The 14,503-nt window shown below is 46.1% G+C and overlaps 1 protein-coding gene across 1 annotated transcript in view; it reads left to right on the top strand.

The window, feature by feature from the left end:
* Agbl4 (ATP/GTP binding protein like 4) overlaps window positions 1-14,257 on the top strand; it is a 1,571,060-nt gene extending 1,556,803 nt beyond the window's left edge. The window contains exons 12-13 of the mRNA XM_012516469.1: window positions 7,373-7,469; window positions 14,137-14,257. Coding sequence (XP_012371923.1) covers window positions 7,373-7,469; window positions 14,137-14,257 — 218 coding nt within the window. The remainder of the gene's footprint in view (window positions 1-7,372; window positions 7,470-14,136) is intronic.
* The last annotated feature ends 246 nt before the right edge of the window (window positions 14,258-14,503 follow it).

Below are 14,503 nucleotides of genomic sequence, written 5' to 3' on the forward strand. Positions count from 1 at the left end.
CACACACACACACACACACACACAGCTTCCGAATTTGAGAGATGCCTGGAGACTTGCAATTTCCTCCACTGCCTCCACTCAGCCCTTCAGAGGGGGGTTCATCTGTTCAGTCATGCACCTGTCCAACTCTGTGGAAGGACTGGTGAGCCAGACAGAGACAAAAGATATTTCACTGTACCATTGTTCTTCCAGCTTTATGTAGAGGCTCCTAGACAGCTGCCTCTTAACATTCCAGCAGCGCTTCCAGCCTTACCAAAGAGAAATCGCTTTTCCTTGGCCTACTCCTCTGCAGAATTAATCTTTCCTCTTTGATGATCATCATCTGTTGCTGGCAGGGATAGACATGAAAGCAAAGAAAGAATCCTAGGTGGAGGTTTCCAACTAAGGAGCAGGTAGGAGTGATTCGGTCGCAGGACGATGACAAGGAGACTGTCGTGAAGTCAGGGACTGTCTGTTTTCCTTCTCATCTCATCCCACTTCTTAGAACAGTGTCTGATGCCTAGGAGGCACTTGACAAATGAATGAATGAATGAATGAATGAATGAATGAATGAATGAATGAGTTTCAGTCTTCCTTGTGCCAACACTTCTTGTGCCTCCTCGGACAAATGACTTCCAATTTCTCATCTGCAAAATGGGAGTAATAATCAGAACTGCCTGTGGCGAGCACTGAGAATAAAGAAGAAGAGATTGAGCATCTTATGCAAGGTGGGCATGTGAGCACCCCAGTGGCCTGGAAGAGCTGCAGGGAGTGCAATGTGTGGAGAGGGCTGCAGAGGCATGGGCCCAGCAGCGGAGGACCAGAGTGAGGAAGGAATGTCATAGACCCAGAAGAGGAAGGTCTGTGAAGCTTGACTCTTCCAGAGCTGCTCTGGAAGTTAGAACGATTCCACAGGACAAAAAGGAGGTGTCCCTGAGGTTAATCTGTATCCCCTGTTTGTGGTCATGGTTGGATCAAGTCTTGTATTTCAGATGAGGAGGCTCAGTTTGTCCTTGGTGCTGGCCAGCTCCTTGACTTCCACTGGCCCTATTTAAACCCCTCCCCTTCAAGGAGGCCTCTGCTGACCGTTCTACTCAAAGCTGTGACCTGCTCCCTGCCCTGAGGGTTTCCTTTTACCCTGCTCATTAATTTCAAAGTGCCTATCACTTTCTGATGTATTACATAGGTTCTGACTGTGCTAGGGTTACATAGTTAGATTGTAAGCTTCATAAAGGCAGGGATCTTTGGTATTTTATTCAGTGCATATCCTGAGTACCTGAAATAATTTGGCACATAGTAGGCAGTCAATAAGTATTTAGTAAGGAAAAGACTGAGATGGGGCTTTTTCTGAGTTCATTACACTGGGGAATTTGCTTCAATATGCTGCTTTAACTGAAGGGCCTCTTCCTCCTGTAAGCCTTTCCATATCCCTAGCATCCTTGCTTGAAGAGCCTATGTGTTTTCTCCATATTACTATTGCAACTACAGTGAATGCATTCATTTGAGTTTTTACCACTTTATTATGTGTCACCAATGCTAGGTTTAAGAACAATTGCCTTGGTTTGGTTTGGTTTGGTTTGGTTTGGTTTGGTTTGGTTTGGTTTGGTTTGGTTTGGTTTGGTTTGGTCTGGTGTGATTTAGTTTGATTTTTAACCATAGTAAAGCCTGAACCTTTACTTCCAAGGAGCTGTCCTTATTGGCTGTCATGGTTTGGGGTGTTTGCAAAGGAAACACTATAATACAGAACTTAGTTTATAATGAATCACCCAAATAATTATATACAAGTGCAGAAAACCTATCCACACACTACATACTAAAGAATCCAGCTGAAGGCCTAGACCCTAATACCCTGCATGAGTCCAGCTAGGAACCTAGAGCTCATAACAATGCCTCCCACAAGTCCAGCTGGAGGCCTAGAGCCCAGAACAAGATCTCATGCATGTCTGCTTCATTAATCTATGCTGGAAAGGCCCAAAGTGGTGGAAGCTAGGAAGTCTATGCCAGCAAGATGAAAGATCTATGATAGCAGGCTGAGGGATCTGAACTGGAACTAGGTAGCAATGCTCAAGGTAAGCACCAGAGTTCCCCCAAAAGTACCACAGCCATCCTCAGCAACAGTGAGGTCCCAAGCTCCTCAAGAGATGAGGAAAGCCAAGTTCCCATCAGGAAAGCCAATGTGACAAGCTTCTCCATGAAGCTGAGCAGTGTGCTATCTTCCCCTCTGGTCCTAGGAAGCGGCTCAAGATGAGGCCCAAAACTTCCCCGGAGTTCATCAGGAAAGCTAGCATGACAAGCTCCTCTAGCAGAACAGCCCAAGAGAACTAGCAGCTTCCAACAGCTCCATCAGCTTCTCCAACAGCATCGCTAACAGTGTTTTGGCAGCCTCTCTTGTTCTACCTTTATGCTGCTGGCAGCAACCCTCAGGTGGGCCTCCTGTACCTAGCACTGTGCTAGTTTAATTCAGCTGAGTGTAATATGTTGACTACCAGTTAGAAATCCATTACATTCACTGATCAATAAATACTGGAATGAAGGAATGACAGTCACAGTTCATACTCACTGGTCTTTACTGCCTGCAGAATGAAAGCTTAAACACCTTAATGTGGCAGTTAAAACCTTCACTAGTCTGCCCCTTGTGTAGTACTGCAACCATATATCTCTGCCCCCTACCATTCCTCTGTCCTGTTTCAGGTTAAGGACCCCAGCCCTCCTTGTGCCTCTGCAGATGCTTTTCTCTGCTTTTAAAGTTTATCCTTCAAACCATTGTTATATGTCCTCCTTTAACCACTTTTCCACGTGGAATGCAATCGTCCTCTACACATCCAGAAAAAGTTTGTGTTAGACTTTCTGATTATACTCAAGGGAGGACAGAGCTTACACTCTGAACAAGAACATAGAGGTTCATGTTCTTCCTGCCACCTTCAAGCCATGAGTCCCATGGTTGATTATACAAACTCTCTGATTTTCAACATTCTCATTTGTAATGTGTGTCTGCAATGGGTCTTTGACCTTGCAGGAGTTTGGGCAGGATTGATGACAACTACAACTCCACAAGGTAAACTTTTTTCTTTTTGGTGGCCAGCTTAGGGCACCCTGGAGGCGGGGCTGGCACAGCATGTGGTGCCGGGGATGGAACTGTGGTCCCTGCACACTTGCCTGAGCTTGCTTAAGCAGGCATTTTAGACTGTTGAACTGTCTCACTGGCCCTGCACAAGGTAAACTCTTAAAAATACAATAGCTGCTTTAGTGACTGTGGCAGTTCTACCACCTTTTGTGATGTCATTAAGTGAGATGTGTTGCTGTCCTATTCTAGGTTGCAAAGTGTATTTGTCTAGTTTTTCTTTACATAACACAACCCCTGCCATTCTTTAGAGTGGTATACATATGGGAGGAGCCCAGAAAGTGTTCAAATGAATGGATAGGTGGGAGAAATTGGCCAATGCATGTCCAGGCCCTCATCATCTGTTGAAGAGCCTTCTGGAATGGGCAGTGAGACTACCAATGCTTACTCTTTATTTCAAGACATTTCTGAGTGGAAGTCTCTGGATCATCCTGAATTTCCCGCAATCCTCTCCACTTTTACTGCTTTAAATTCCCTGCTACCATCCACCCTGTGTTTGACCATTTCCTGTCATCTGTGAGAAACAGGCCAGTGGCCTATGAACGAAACTGAGTATGGGAAGATTTTCAACCTATGAATGATGCTGAGAATTTTGTGAACAATGAGGACTCGGGAATTTTCACCTGTTTTTCCCTCTTTCTCTTTTAATACTGCAATAGACTGAAAAAGCTTCCAGCCAAGAGAATTATTGCCTCTTCTTGCCTGGATCTTAAATCTTTGTTCAAAGACAACTTGTTTTAATTGAAAATGTTCAATCAATTTCTGCTATCCTTCCTCCTTGTGTCCCTTTTCTTGACTCAGAGGGGTAAATATGGGCTTTGAGGTATGAGGCTTTGAGGTATGAGGAATGCATAAGAGGGATGTGGGAGACACCCCCAGTAACTCCCACTTTATAACACCATCTTTTAAACAGAGCTTGTCCAAAACAAATAAACACCTTGGAGTGGAATTTTTTCTGGGATAACTGTGTTCCTTAGAGGTTCTAGAGGACAGAGGGACAAGGATACTGTGTATGGTTGCTTCGGGTCTGGATTTCAGTATGGATGGAGAAGAAGGGATCAGTCTTCACTCCCACCATTCAGTCCCGTGGCGCTCAGCAGGTGCTGCAGTACTCCACCCCAATGATCATGTGCCGAGTATTATGGTTCACATTTTACAGCCAAGAAAAGTGAGGGTCAGGATGATAGAATTCCTTATGCAATTCTCATAATGTTCTCCTTTCCTATGTGGATGGTATAAAATCTCCCCAGTTTAGTGGCTTAAAACAGCAGTAGCTGTGCTCGCTTCGGCAGCACATATATTAAAACAGCAGTGGCTATTCTTTCATTTTCTCTGTGGGTCAGTAATCAGGGAAGGGCTGGAGGAGCGGTTCTAATGCGGAGTCTGATGCAGTTACAGCCAGATGACAGCTAGAGCCAGAGGAGCAGAACCTAGAGGGGTCACTGGCACCCTTGTGTAAGCAACAAGCAGGAGTCACCCCTTGTGCTCTCAGCACTCAGGGCCGTTAGCCCGCTTGCATGGAGTCTCAGGTCTCCAGCTCAAGGATCCCAGGAAGCAGGGCACAAGTTCTGTCACCTCTTCTAACCTTGCTTCAGGAGTCACACAATGTCACTTCCTCCCACTTCTGCCATCTGTTTGGTTAAAAGTCATTTACAAGTCCATGAAAATTCAAGGGGAAGGGATATAAACCACACTTCTCTGTGGAAGAAGTGTCAAGGTCATACTGCAGAAGCACACAGCAGCCAGGAGACACTGTGACAGACATCTCTGGAAAATACAGTCTGTACGCAGGGGCGGGACCAGGGTCTGGATTAGTCAGAGCTGTTTGCCAAACTTCAGCTGCAACTTTTCACTTCATCCTACAGGGACCTCTGTTTTCCTCTGTGAGCTGAGCTTTTACAGTCAGCCCACACAGCTGCGATTTTGTCTCCTCCAGCTGATGGAGAATGAATGGGTTAAAAGCAGCCAGGCTTTCCCTGCAGACCCTGCTTATGAGCAGACCTCCAGGTTCTGCTGGGCATAGAGGCCACACCCAGTGCCAGCCTGTGAACTTTTAAAGGGGACAGGAAAGGTCAGTCAGATCCAGAGGAGGAGAGAAGGTGGCAGCCCTGGAGCACAGACAGCCTGCAGTGCAGCTCGCTGTCATAAACAACTTGTCTGGTGTTTTTCCTTCTCCCACCAGGCACTGGCCTGGGATGACTCAAGCTTTGACAGAAAAGGTGCCTTCAAGTCACGAAACAGTCCAGGGCAGTGGAAAACTCATGGTTCTGAAGTCAGATATGCCTGGATTTAAGTCCTGACTCTACCACTACCAGTTATGTGGCCTTAGATGAGCTCCTTAGCCTGTCCGTGTCTCCTGTGCTGGGTTGTTTTGAAGATTACATGGTATGTAGGCAACACTCCCTGGGAAGTACCAGGCACACAGTAAGAGCTCTGTGAATGCCAATCATAACATCCTGGGCCCCGTCCTGTCCCAGGTCAGGGACTTCTTGAAGAAGGTGGTGAGAACTCACTTGAGTGGTTCCCAAAGATTGCTCCCTCTCCAGGGCCCTGAAGAGAGGGGGCCTAGAAGCCTCACTAGCCTCAGCCAGCACCAAGGTCAGGCCTGCAGCAACTGCCTATCCACGGTGCAAGTAGAATCTTCTCCATCTTTTTCTCCCACTCCACTTTGTCCTCTCCACTGTGACCCACAAATACTCTTCCCACCAAATGTTCCCCTCACACATGCTCTTGCACAGTTGAAACACAGGATGCCAAGCTGTCTCATTGATGAAGAACTAGAAAAGGCTGTGGGAATGTAGAAGGACCCTGTCCCAGCATGGGCACTGAGAAGACTCATGTAGGGAAAGATAACCGAACTGCAGGATTTGGGCTGAGGAGAAACTGGCCCTGGAGGCACAGGAAGGGGAAGGAAAGTTCCCTAACTCAGCAGTGTGAAGAGCTAGAGCTGAGTAGGGAGGCAGCAAGCAGGAAACAGAGAAAACAGTCAGGGGCCCAACTGAGAGCACCTCTCTAAGTCATGCTGTAAAAGCAATTGGGAGCCACTGATATGCTTTACTGAGCTGTGTGGCATGAGAGGATCCTATCTTAGAGCCACCCCACTCCATAGCTACACAACAGAAAATGTCCTGGCTGGGGAGGGAGGCGTGCTATGGTAGAATGCCCATTAAGACAGGATGACAGCAATCTAAGGGAGAGATGATTCTGGCCCGTTCTGGGAGGAAGGAAATAAGCAGAGCAAATCAAGAGAAAGGTTTCATGGGGATGGGCTGGTGATGGTTTGCATGTCTGGAGCTGACAGTGCAGGAAAAGGAACAGTTGAAGGTTAGGTGAGTGACCATCTAATTTGTACCCTGTGATGTAAGTGATAGGTGCTTTGAATGAAGTCAACCCAGAAGCACAGGAGTTGTGGGGCAAGGACAATACTCACAGCCTTGGGAAGAGAGGAGAGCAGTACACTAGAAGGCTCTCCTAAAGAAACATTGAGGAACTGGAGAACTGATGGCACAAGTCACCGAAGGGGAAGAGAAGAGGATCATCAGGCAGAGGAAATAGGATATCTGAAAGCCCAAAGATGCAAGGTCCTACAAACACAGCAGATACTCTGTACTATTGATTAAATGAGTGTTATGTTGTCTTAATTCATGCTAGGGTGTTAATGGTCAATATGGAATCAGTACTCCTAGTGGAGGTTGTGTTTTAATTAATAGGTCATAAATCTTCACACTAAGAATTCGCTGTTGGTAGAATGTCAAGATGGAATGGAGATGCTATTTAAAGTCTTGTTTTTACCACTGTACCTGAGGTTACCAAGGAGCTGACTGATTCCTGAGGGCCAGGTAAGCCCTGATCTCACACATCAAAGGTCTCCTGCCTTCTTTTCTCACTGATCTGGCTTAATCCTGGCTCACCTGAGGCCAGACCAGGGAAACTCAGAGATCTCCAAAGGGCTGCAGTGCATTCTAAAAGCTACGTGAACAGACTTTTGGGTAAGGATACCCTAGACCTCCTTGCCAGCTCCTCCCCTACCCATTTCTGTGGCCTTAGGCAAATTATTTAACTTCAGTGCAATTTAGTTTCCTTATCTATCCAATGAGAATTATAGCAATAATTACCATCTAAGCTTTTGGGAGGACACAAAGGACAGAATCAACAAAAGCTGAGAGTGGTGAGTGGTGTCACTGTTTTTATTGTCGTTGCCATTTCTATTCCTAGGCCTCTTTTCATGCTCAGTCTCTTTTCTAAGTCTCTCCTTAACACATGCACCTGCAGACATGAAGCTGGGGCGGAATGTGGCGAGAACATTTCTAGATTATTACCGGCTGAACCCCCTGTTGGAGAAGGTGACAATTCCCATGCCAAAACTACGGTAAGTAGCAGAGCAGAGCAGATGGGCTTTGGTCCTATTTATCTGGCTTGGGGGTTCAGGGTAACTTCCTCAGCTTCTTTCTGGCCCTTAGTTTCCTATCTGTGCTCTAACAGAGGCAATCCTAGACCTACCTCAGAGACCATATGTGTCAGAAGAGTCCATCTCCTAAGCCTAGAATATCATTATGTATCATCTCCTGTAGCGTCTGGGTTGCAGCCCCAGACTGTCGCTCATTAAGGCCTAGGGCAAGTTCCTTGGCTTATCTGCTTAGTCTGAGGATGTCTCAGGGTCCATATTCCACAGTGCAGTGTGCTCTACATCTCTGAGCCCCAGGGCCGTACAAAGTCTGCATGACAACCTACACTGTTACAGTGAGGGGTGGTCCCATTTTAACATCTAACATGGGGTGGATGTTGCTGGGGGCTGACACTGGTCCTCGTTCTATGTTATTCTGAGTGTTTCCATATGCTCCTTCATCAGCTAGTGCATCCTCTCAGCTTTCTGTACCAACTCCATGTCTTCCATTTCTTTGTCTGTAAAGTGCGTGCATACCTTTCCAATTAGGGTGAAATACACAGGATGCACCTGGCAACAGTGTACATTCACCCTATCAATACATGACTTGTCCCCTCCCTTAAAGACTTGAAGGTTTGGAACTAGACAGGACACCCCCCCACTGAGACTTCCAAGCCTAGGTGGAACATTCTACCAGCTCATGAGTGGCTGGGGTAAGTTCTCTGATGGGGCCAACCTGCAGGTCCAGTGAGGAGAGAAGGCTGGAAGGTGAGCATCCATCTTACCTGAGAGCTAGACAGGAGCTGGACCTGCTGAGCGTCCCCATGCCTGCTGTCAACCATCCTGGTGAGCATTTGGGGAGTGACATCCAAAGGCATCAGGAGTGTGTCAGCCCTGCCCTTTCTCTGGACCTGTTTGCCTACTCCCCCAGTGGACAAGCCTTCCGGAAGGATGGGACTGTGTCCAGCAACCTGCTTCTTCCGGATCATCCTTCCCACTGACCTTGCCCGTATACTTCAGATCTGTGCACTGATACACATTGCTCTCCACCCTCTCATTAATTAAACAATATAGATCGCTGTTATTTATTGTATTCATTTTTACATCATTTTATACATTCCCAGGGGCCAGGAAGATGGCTCAGTGGAATAAGTGCTTCCCTGGCAAGCCCAAGGGCCTGAGTTCAATCCCCAGTTCTGCCAAAAAATTAAATAAATATACATTCTTGATCTTACAAATGAGGAAAAAGAAGTCCAGAAAGGTAAAAAGGGTTGTCTAAGTCCACAGTTTTTAGCAGGTCCAGGATTTGATTATAAGAGCTTATGATTGCAGAGCCATCCAAACATCTCTGGCAGAAGTTCATCAATGTGGACTCAAAACTCTCTCAGGCGCCTAGGAGCTGCACAGCCATGTTCAACCTGCAGCCACAGGGCACGTCCCCTCTTTTATTTATGTTATAAAAACAAATATATAAAAAGGAAATTTTATTACTTATGTATTAACTGCACTATATATTTTATATGCAGCCCAAGACAATTCTTCTTCACTCAGTGTCAAACCAAAAGGTTTGACATGGACATGCCTGACACAGGAGTGTAGGCAAGTTTCTTGGCCTCTTAATGGCTTTCTTTACCCCTAATGGGAATAGTAACAACCACCTCTACAGATGATCTTAAGGGTTGGATATGAGCTTACTGCAATGCTTAGCACCCAGTAGGTGCTCAAAAAAATAACCTCATCTCCTCTAGCTTCTGGATTGTGGTCCCAACTCCCAACCAGTTTATGATGGTCTAGGGTAAGCCCCTTGGCTTACCTGTTGCATTCCACAATCAAATGAGTCAAGCTTGTGAAGGTCCCAGGTGCCCCTAGAGTCTGCATAACAATATGCTCTCATGATACCTTGTCTCAGCTTGCACACAAATTGTTTGTGTCCCCATCCTGGATACTGGAAACTCTTCCAGAAGGATCAAGTCTGTTTTTTCTCTCTACCCCTGTACTGCCTACTCTACACTGAATGTGCATGAATATATTCATTCATTCACTCATTCATTCACCATTCATTCACCTTGGAAACACAATACCTTATGCTGGGTCCTTGGCAAAAGGAGGCGCTGCAAGGAGCTGGTGAGGAAGGCATGACCTTTGCCTTTGTGGAGCTCAGCTCTACAGGAAAATGCTTCTTTCATTCTTATAAGTCATTCTTGATTAGTCAAAGTTCTTAAAAAATTAAAGCTTTATAAAACTCAAAAGAATTCTCAGAATCTCATTTACAAGTTAATTTGGGGATTATCTCTTTCAGGTGCTCTGTCAGTCTGAATAAAATTATCATGATCCTTCACCGCCATTTTTTCCCATGTTGTATCATCATAGACCAGTGAAATGGTGCTGCCACTCGGGGGGATTCTCAGGATCATCTAGTCCCTCTTCACAATACAGATGAGGACACTGAGATCCAGGGAGTGCAAGGTCAAGGTCACACCATTAGAGCCAGGACTAGAGCCTAGTTCTTCCCAGCTACATGTACTTGAGTCAGTCCATGAAGATGGGGCTGAGGGTGCCCTTGAAGCTGGGTCAGAGGGTGCAGGGCAGACCTAAGGGCTCTGATGGGAAATGCTCAGGACTCTCTTTGCTCTGAGGTTAGGAGCTCTCTTAGAAAGGAGCAGAACTCTTCCCTAGTTCACCAACCGCCTCGAGGATGACTTTAACAAACTATATCTCTGGTTTAACCAACTATGAACACCACTGAACTTTAAATCGATAAGTAACCCTTTATGATTTTCCAGAAACATAGCCTCTGATTCTAATTTTGGAATTGAGTACTCCCTTCCTCCTTTTTTGGTATTATTTTCCACCAGAGCATCAAGTAGCTTAAGCAAAAGAGCAGTTCTGCTTTTAAAGGGAAATTACATGTTTTGAGTCAAATTAATATTTATTTTCCCCCATCAGTATGGATAATTACAATATGTCATTTTCCTCCTACAAGCTGGCAGGAGCTGGTCGGCATCCTTGGGTGATGAGCAGAACAGCAACATTGGCCCAAGAACTTGATCTCAGGGATGTGTAGTCAGTGAGCAAAGCAGAGCCCCACTTTTTTTCCCCCACAGCAACACACAGCTCTAGTGCCCCAAAAGCCCCTGCCAACTCAGATGGGGGAAGCAGGCAAAGTGAGCTTCTAGGGTAGATGCAGCCTGCATGTGGAGGGCAGGCTGACTTCTGCGTGGGAGATGGGCTTGGGTTCTGAACAAGCCGGGAGGACCAGGAACTTTCATGGTGTGCGTGCATGCGTGCGTGCGTGCCTGTGTGTGTGGTCATCAGCTACTCAATACACTGGAACCCTCCATGTGCCAGGGCCTGTGCTGAGTGCTGGAGGCTCACAGAGAGCCCTCACCCACCAGGAGCTTGCATTTACAGAGGACAAGGGCAAGGATGCATGCAAATACAACAACATGAAACTGTGCACAGAAAGTGCTTAGCTATCTGTCCAGTTATCTCCTCTTCTCCATAGTCCCTCGGGGCTCCCCATTGCTTTCCAGCAGCTCCTCTTCTTGCTACTCAAGACCCTGGCCTAAATTTTAAACTTCATTTACCTTCTACCACCACTTCCATGAGCATCTCATGCCCTGTGCTTCCACCCACGTTCATGCCTCCATGTTTCTATTTATACTTTTTCTGGAATGTTCTCCCTTGATCTTATACATGGTGCACTCTCACTTGTCTTTTAGAGCTTAGTCTACATGTCACACCCTCTGTTCGGTCCCTTGGCTCCACCTCAGACAGAGCTGCTTCCTCTGTGTTGAGTTCCTAGCTGCATTTTTGTGCACACTGCAGACATTTTGCACATGTGTTTATACAACATGTCCTGTGGCTACTGTCACGGCATCTTTGCATGTCTGGCTTGTCCTTGGAAGCAGTCTTGCTCTGCTCTGTCTCCGTGGTGCATGGTGAAGGGCTGGCATAGATTTAGTCCTAAATTGGTCCTGAATGTGACTGAGCATAAAGTGTTAGAGCTGAGGAAGCCCTCAGAAACCATCCTTTTTGATCTTTTTACATGACAGAAAAGAAAAGTGAGACAAAACCAGATATTGCTCTCCCACACAATCTGGCAAGTATTTGGCAGCTGACAGGTGCTTTTAGTGGAACTCAGACTTAAGTTTTAAAGGATGTAAAGAATTTGTATTGATGAAAGAGAAAGGAAGAAAAGACATTCTATGCTGGGGGCCAGGTTGTGGGGAGGTGCGAAGCAGGACCTAACAAGACACACTCAGTATGTCTGACTATGACAAGGCCAGGATGTTTAGTGAGAAAGAGATGATAACGAGAAGATGAAATGCCCATTGCCATTCCTGACACACTCCTCAAGCACCTGCTCTGCATCAGGCCTGAGCTTAGCTCAGGAATTATAGAGAAAAAACAAATGCACCTCACACTAAGTCTCAGGGAGTAAACATACAGACAAAACAACCTAGAAAGTGGTGAGTGAGATCTGACATGATGTGCAAAGTGCTGCAGAAGCCCCAAGGAAGAGGAGATCTACTGGGAGAGGTCAGCTCCCAACAGAAGTGAGTTTGGAGATGTAGAAAGGAGAAGGGCCTCCGCAGAGACCAGTGGTTAGGATGTTTGCTTTCCAGTGTCTCCTTTCTCTCTCTGTATCCTCAGAGGTTCTCTGCCCTCCTGACCCCTCCCCAGGTCTCCATGCCCAGTCATGCTCCCCACTGCCACCACTGCATACCTTATTCCACCTGCTGACACCAAATTGAGCTTGTCTCTCTAGGGTTAGCACACCTTCTTTTGTCCCCATAAAACCCTCCCAGCTTATGTCCTATGCTTCTTCTGAGTGCAAAGGACTACCTCTATGAATGAAAAAATGGTATCATGTAACTTAAAATATCTTCCCCAAGCTTCATCTCACCAGACACAAAGAGGCAGAAAGGGCATGAGTTCTTTTCCTTTTTAGGAATGCAGAAATCGAGTGTTAGGTAAAAGAAAAGGACTGCTTCAAGGTCACTTTTTCTCAAGGCTGGGCATGTAGCTCAGTGGTACAATGCTTGTCTGAAATACACAAGGCCTTAGGTTACATCTCCAGCACCACAAAAAACCAACTGAACAACAGAAAGCTGGATCTCATTCTGGATACGCAACGTCACGAGCATGTGCTTTGCAACACCACGGTGTTATCAAAGACTGATTTCTAGATGAATCTTTACACTAGACAGTCTCTTGCCACTTTAGCAGTCCTCAGTGACTGGCAGTTTTCAAAGGAGGGGGAGGCCCCTGGTGGGGAGATAGGTCAAGGCAGTGTCTCCATTTGGGTGCTGCCACCTACTCTGTGCTGCACTTTACTTAGGACTCTTCACCAGTGATGGAAACGAGTGTCCCACAGTCAGAGCACGATGAGCCACACAAACCCACCTCTTCAGTCTGAGTTCAGATTAGCTCAGGAGATTCCTACATTTCCAGTATTTACTACCTAGTGCTTGACATGATAGTATTTCATATAGTTATTTTGTACAACCATCTCCTCTATTAAATTTCATTAAGCAATAGAAAGGCAGCATCAATGTTTCTGCCTCATCTCTGTCCCCTCTGGAGTCAGACTGTAGCACCTGGATTTGTAGCCCCACGCATCTGTAAATTGATTCAGAAGGGAAAAGAAGAAACCCAGGATGTCTATTTGTATTATTTCACTTAACCTTACAACACCACTGCAAGATTGGGAGACTTTTTCCTTGCCTAACAAATGAGGCTCAGGAGGTTGGATAACTTTCCAAAGTCATACATCTTAGACATAGCCAGTGTAGGAATTCAGATCTACTCTTTTGGGCTCAAAAGCACATTCTTCCCACTAGAAATAAATTTAAGTCCAGTGACTAAATGAATGTTACAAAAACATAACAAGCATGACATATGCAAGATAAAATGCAAAAATGAATGGAATTTGGTCCCTGCTCACCAGAAGCCCATTGCCTAATATGTGAGCAAAAAAAGACAAATGAACAATGGGCCATGTTAAGGGTATTTCACCAGGTTCTGGATGTTGGGTCCTGGACATAGAAATCAACCAGACCTATCTCTGCTCATCAGGATCTGCTGGACTGATTGGGAAGAGAGCCTCTACGAAATGCCATAATTAGCCTGTGCCAAGGAACATAAAGGGGCTCTGAAGCCCAGGATGATTATGTGGGCAATGAGGTTTCAAACTCTCTCAAGCAATAACCTCCCTTTTCTTTTTAACAAGGATGCCAGCACTTTCCAAGAAGCCCAAGGCAGGCGGCCTAACCCTATTGGCTTCCTTCCAAAGCACCAAGCTATAGCTTTTCTATGTGTTCATCCCTGTCTTGTGGTGGAATGGCTTGAATGAGTTGGAATCAGGGTGGAAAGGTGGGAGGGCTGGAGCTGTAGGACAGTTATATTTTCCCAAGAACCAGAATAACACAATGGATCCATCCATGCATCTAACAGGCATTCACTGAGCAATAGCACCCACTTGAAACCAGGCCCTGAGCCAGGTTTTAGAGACTCAGAGAAGAGGAGGACAAGGCTACTGTTCGTAGGAGGCTACAGTCCAGCAGGAGAATAGCCATGCACTCAAAGGATTTTCTTACAATGTGTGTATGTGCTGTCTTCTCTCTTTCTGTTATCTCCGCCTTTGCAGGAAAGAAAAACCCCCTCCCTACAAGCACCCACTTCTACGGGGCCCGGCCAACAACCACCCTAACGGCAAAGGGGACAAGAAGAGCTCAGTGAACCACAAAGACCCTTCAAACCCTTTTTAAAGATGTGGAGTCCAGGGAGTCTTTGTGGAGGCAGGAACATGCACTTCCTGCCGGGACATGAAATTAATCACCCTTGTCTGGTTTCCAAGGCAAGGATTTGAAGGATAATGCATAGGCTAGTGAAAGGGAAGTGGGGGGGAGAGAAATTTCATCATTGATTTTCCTATGGAAAATCAATTGGGAGCCTTCAGCTCAAGGCTGAACACAGTAAGAGACAGGAGCCAGGAGAACACAGGCAGTACTTTC

Source organism: Octodon degus, unplaced genomic scaffold (genome assembly GCF_000260255.1).
Source record: "Octodon degus isolate 3935 unplaced genomic scaffold, OctDeg1.0 scaffold00107, whole genome shotgun sequence".
Lineage (NCBI taxonomy): Eukaryota > Metazoa > Chordata > Mammalia > Rodentia > Octodontidae > Octodon > Octodon degus.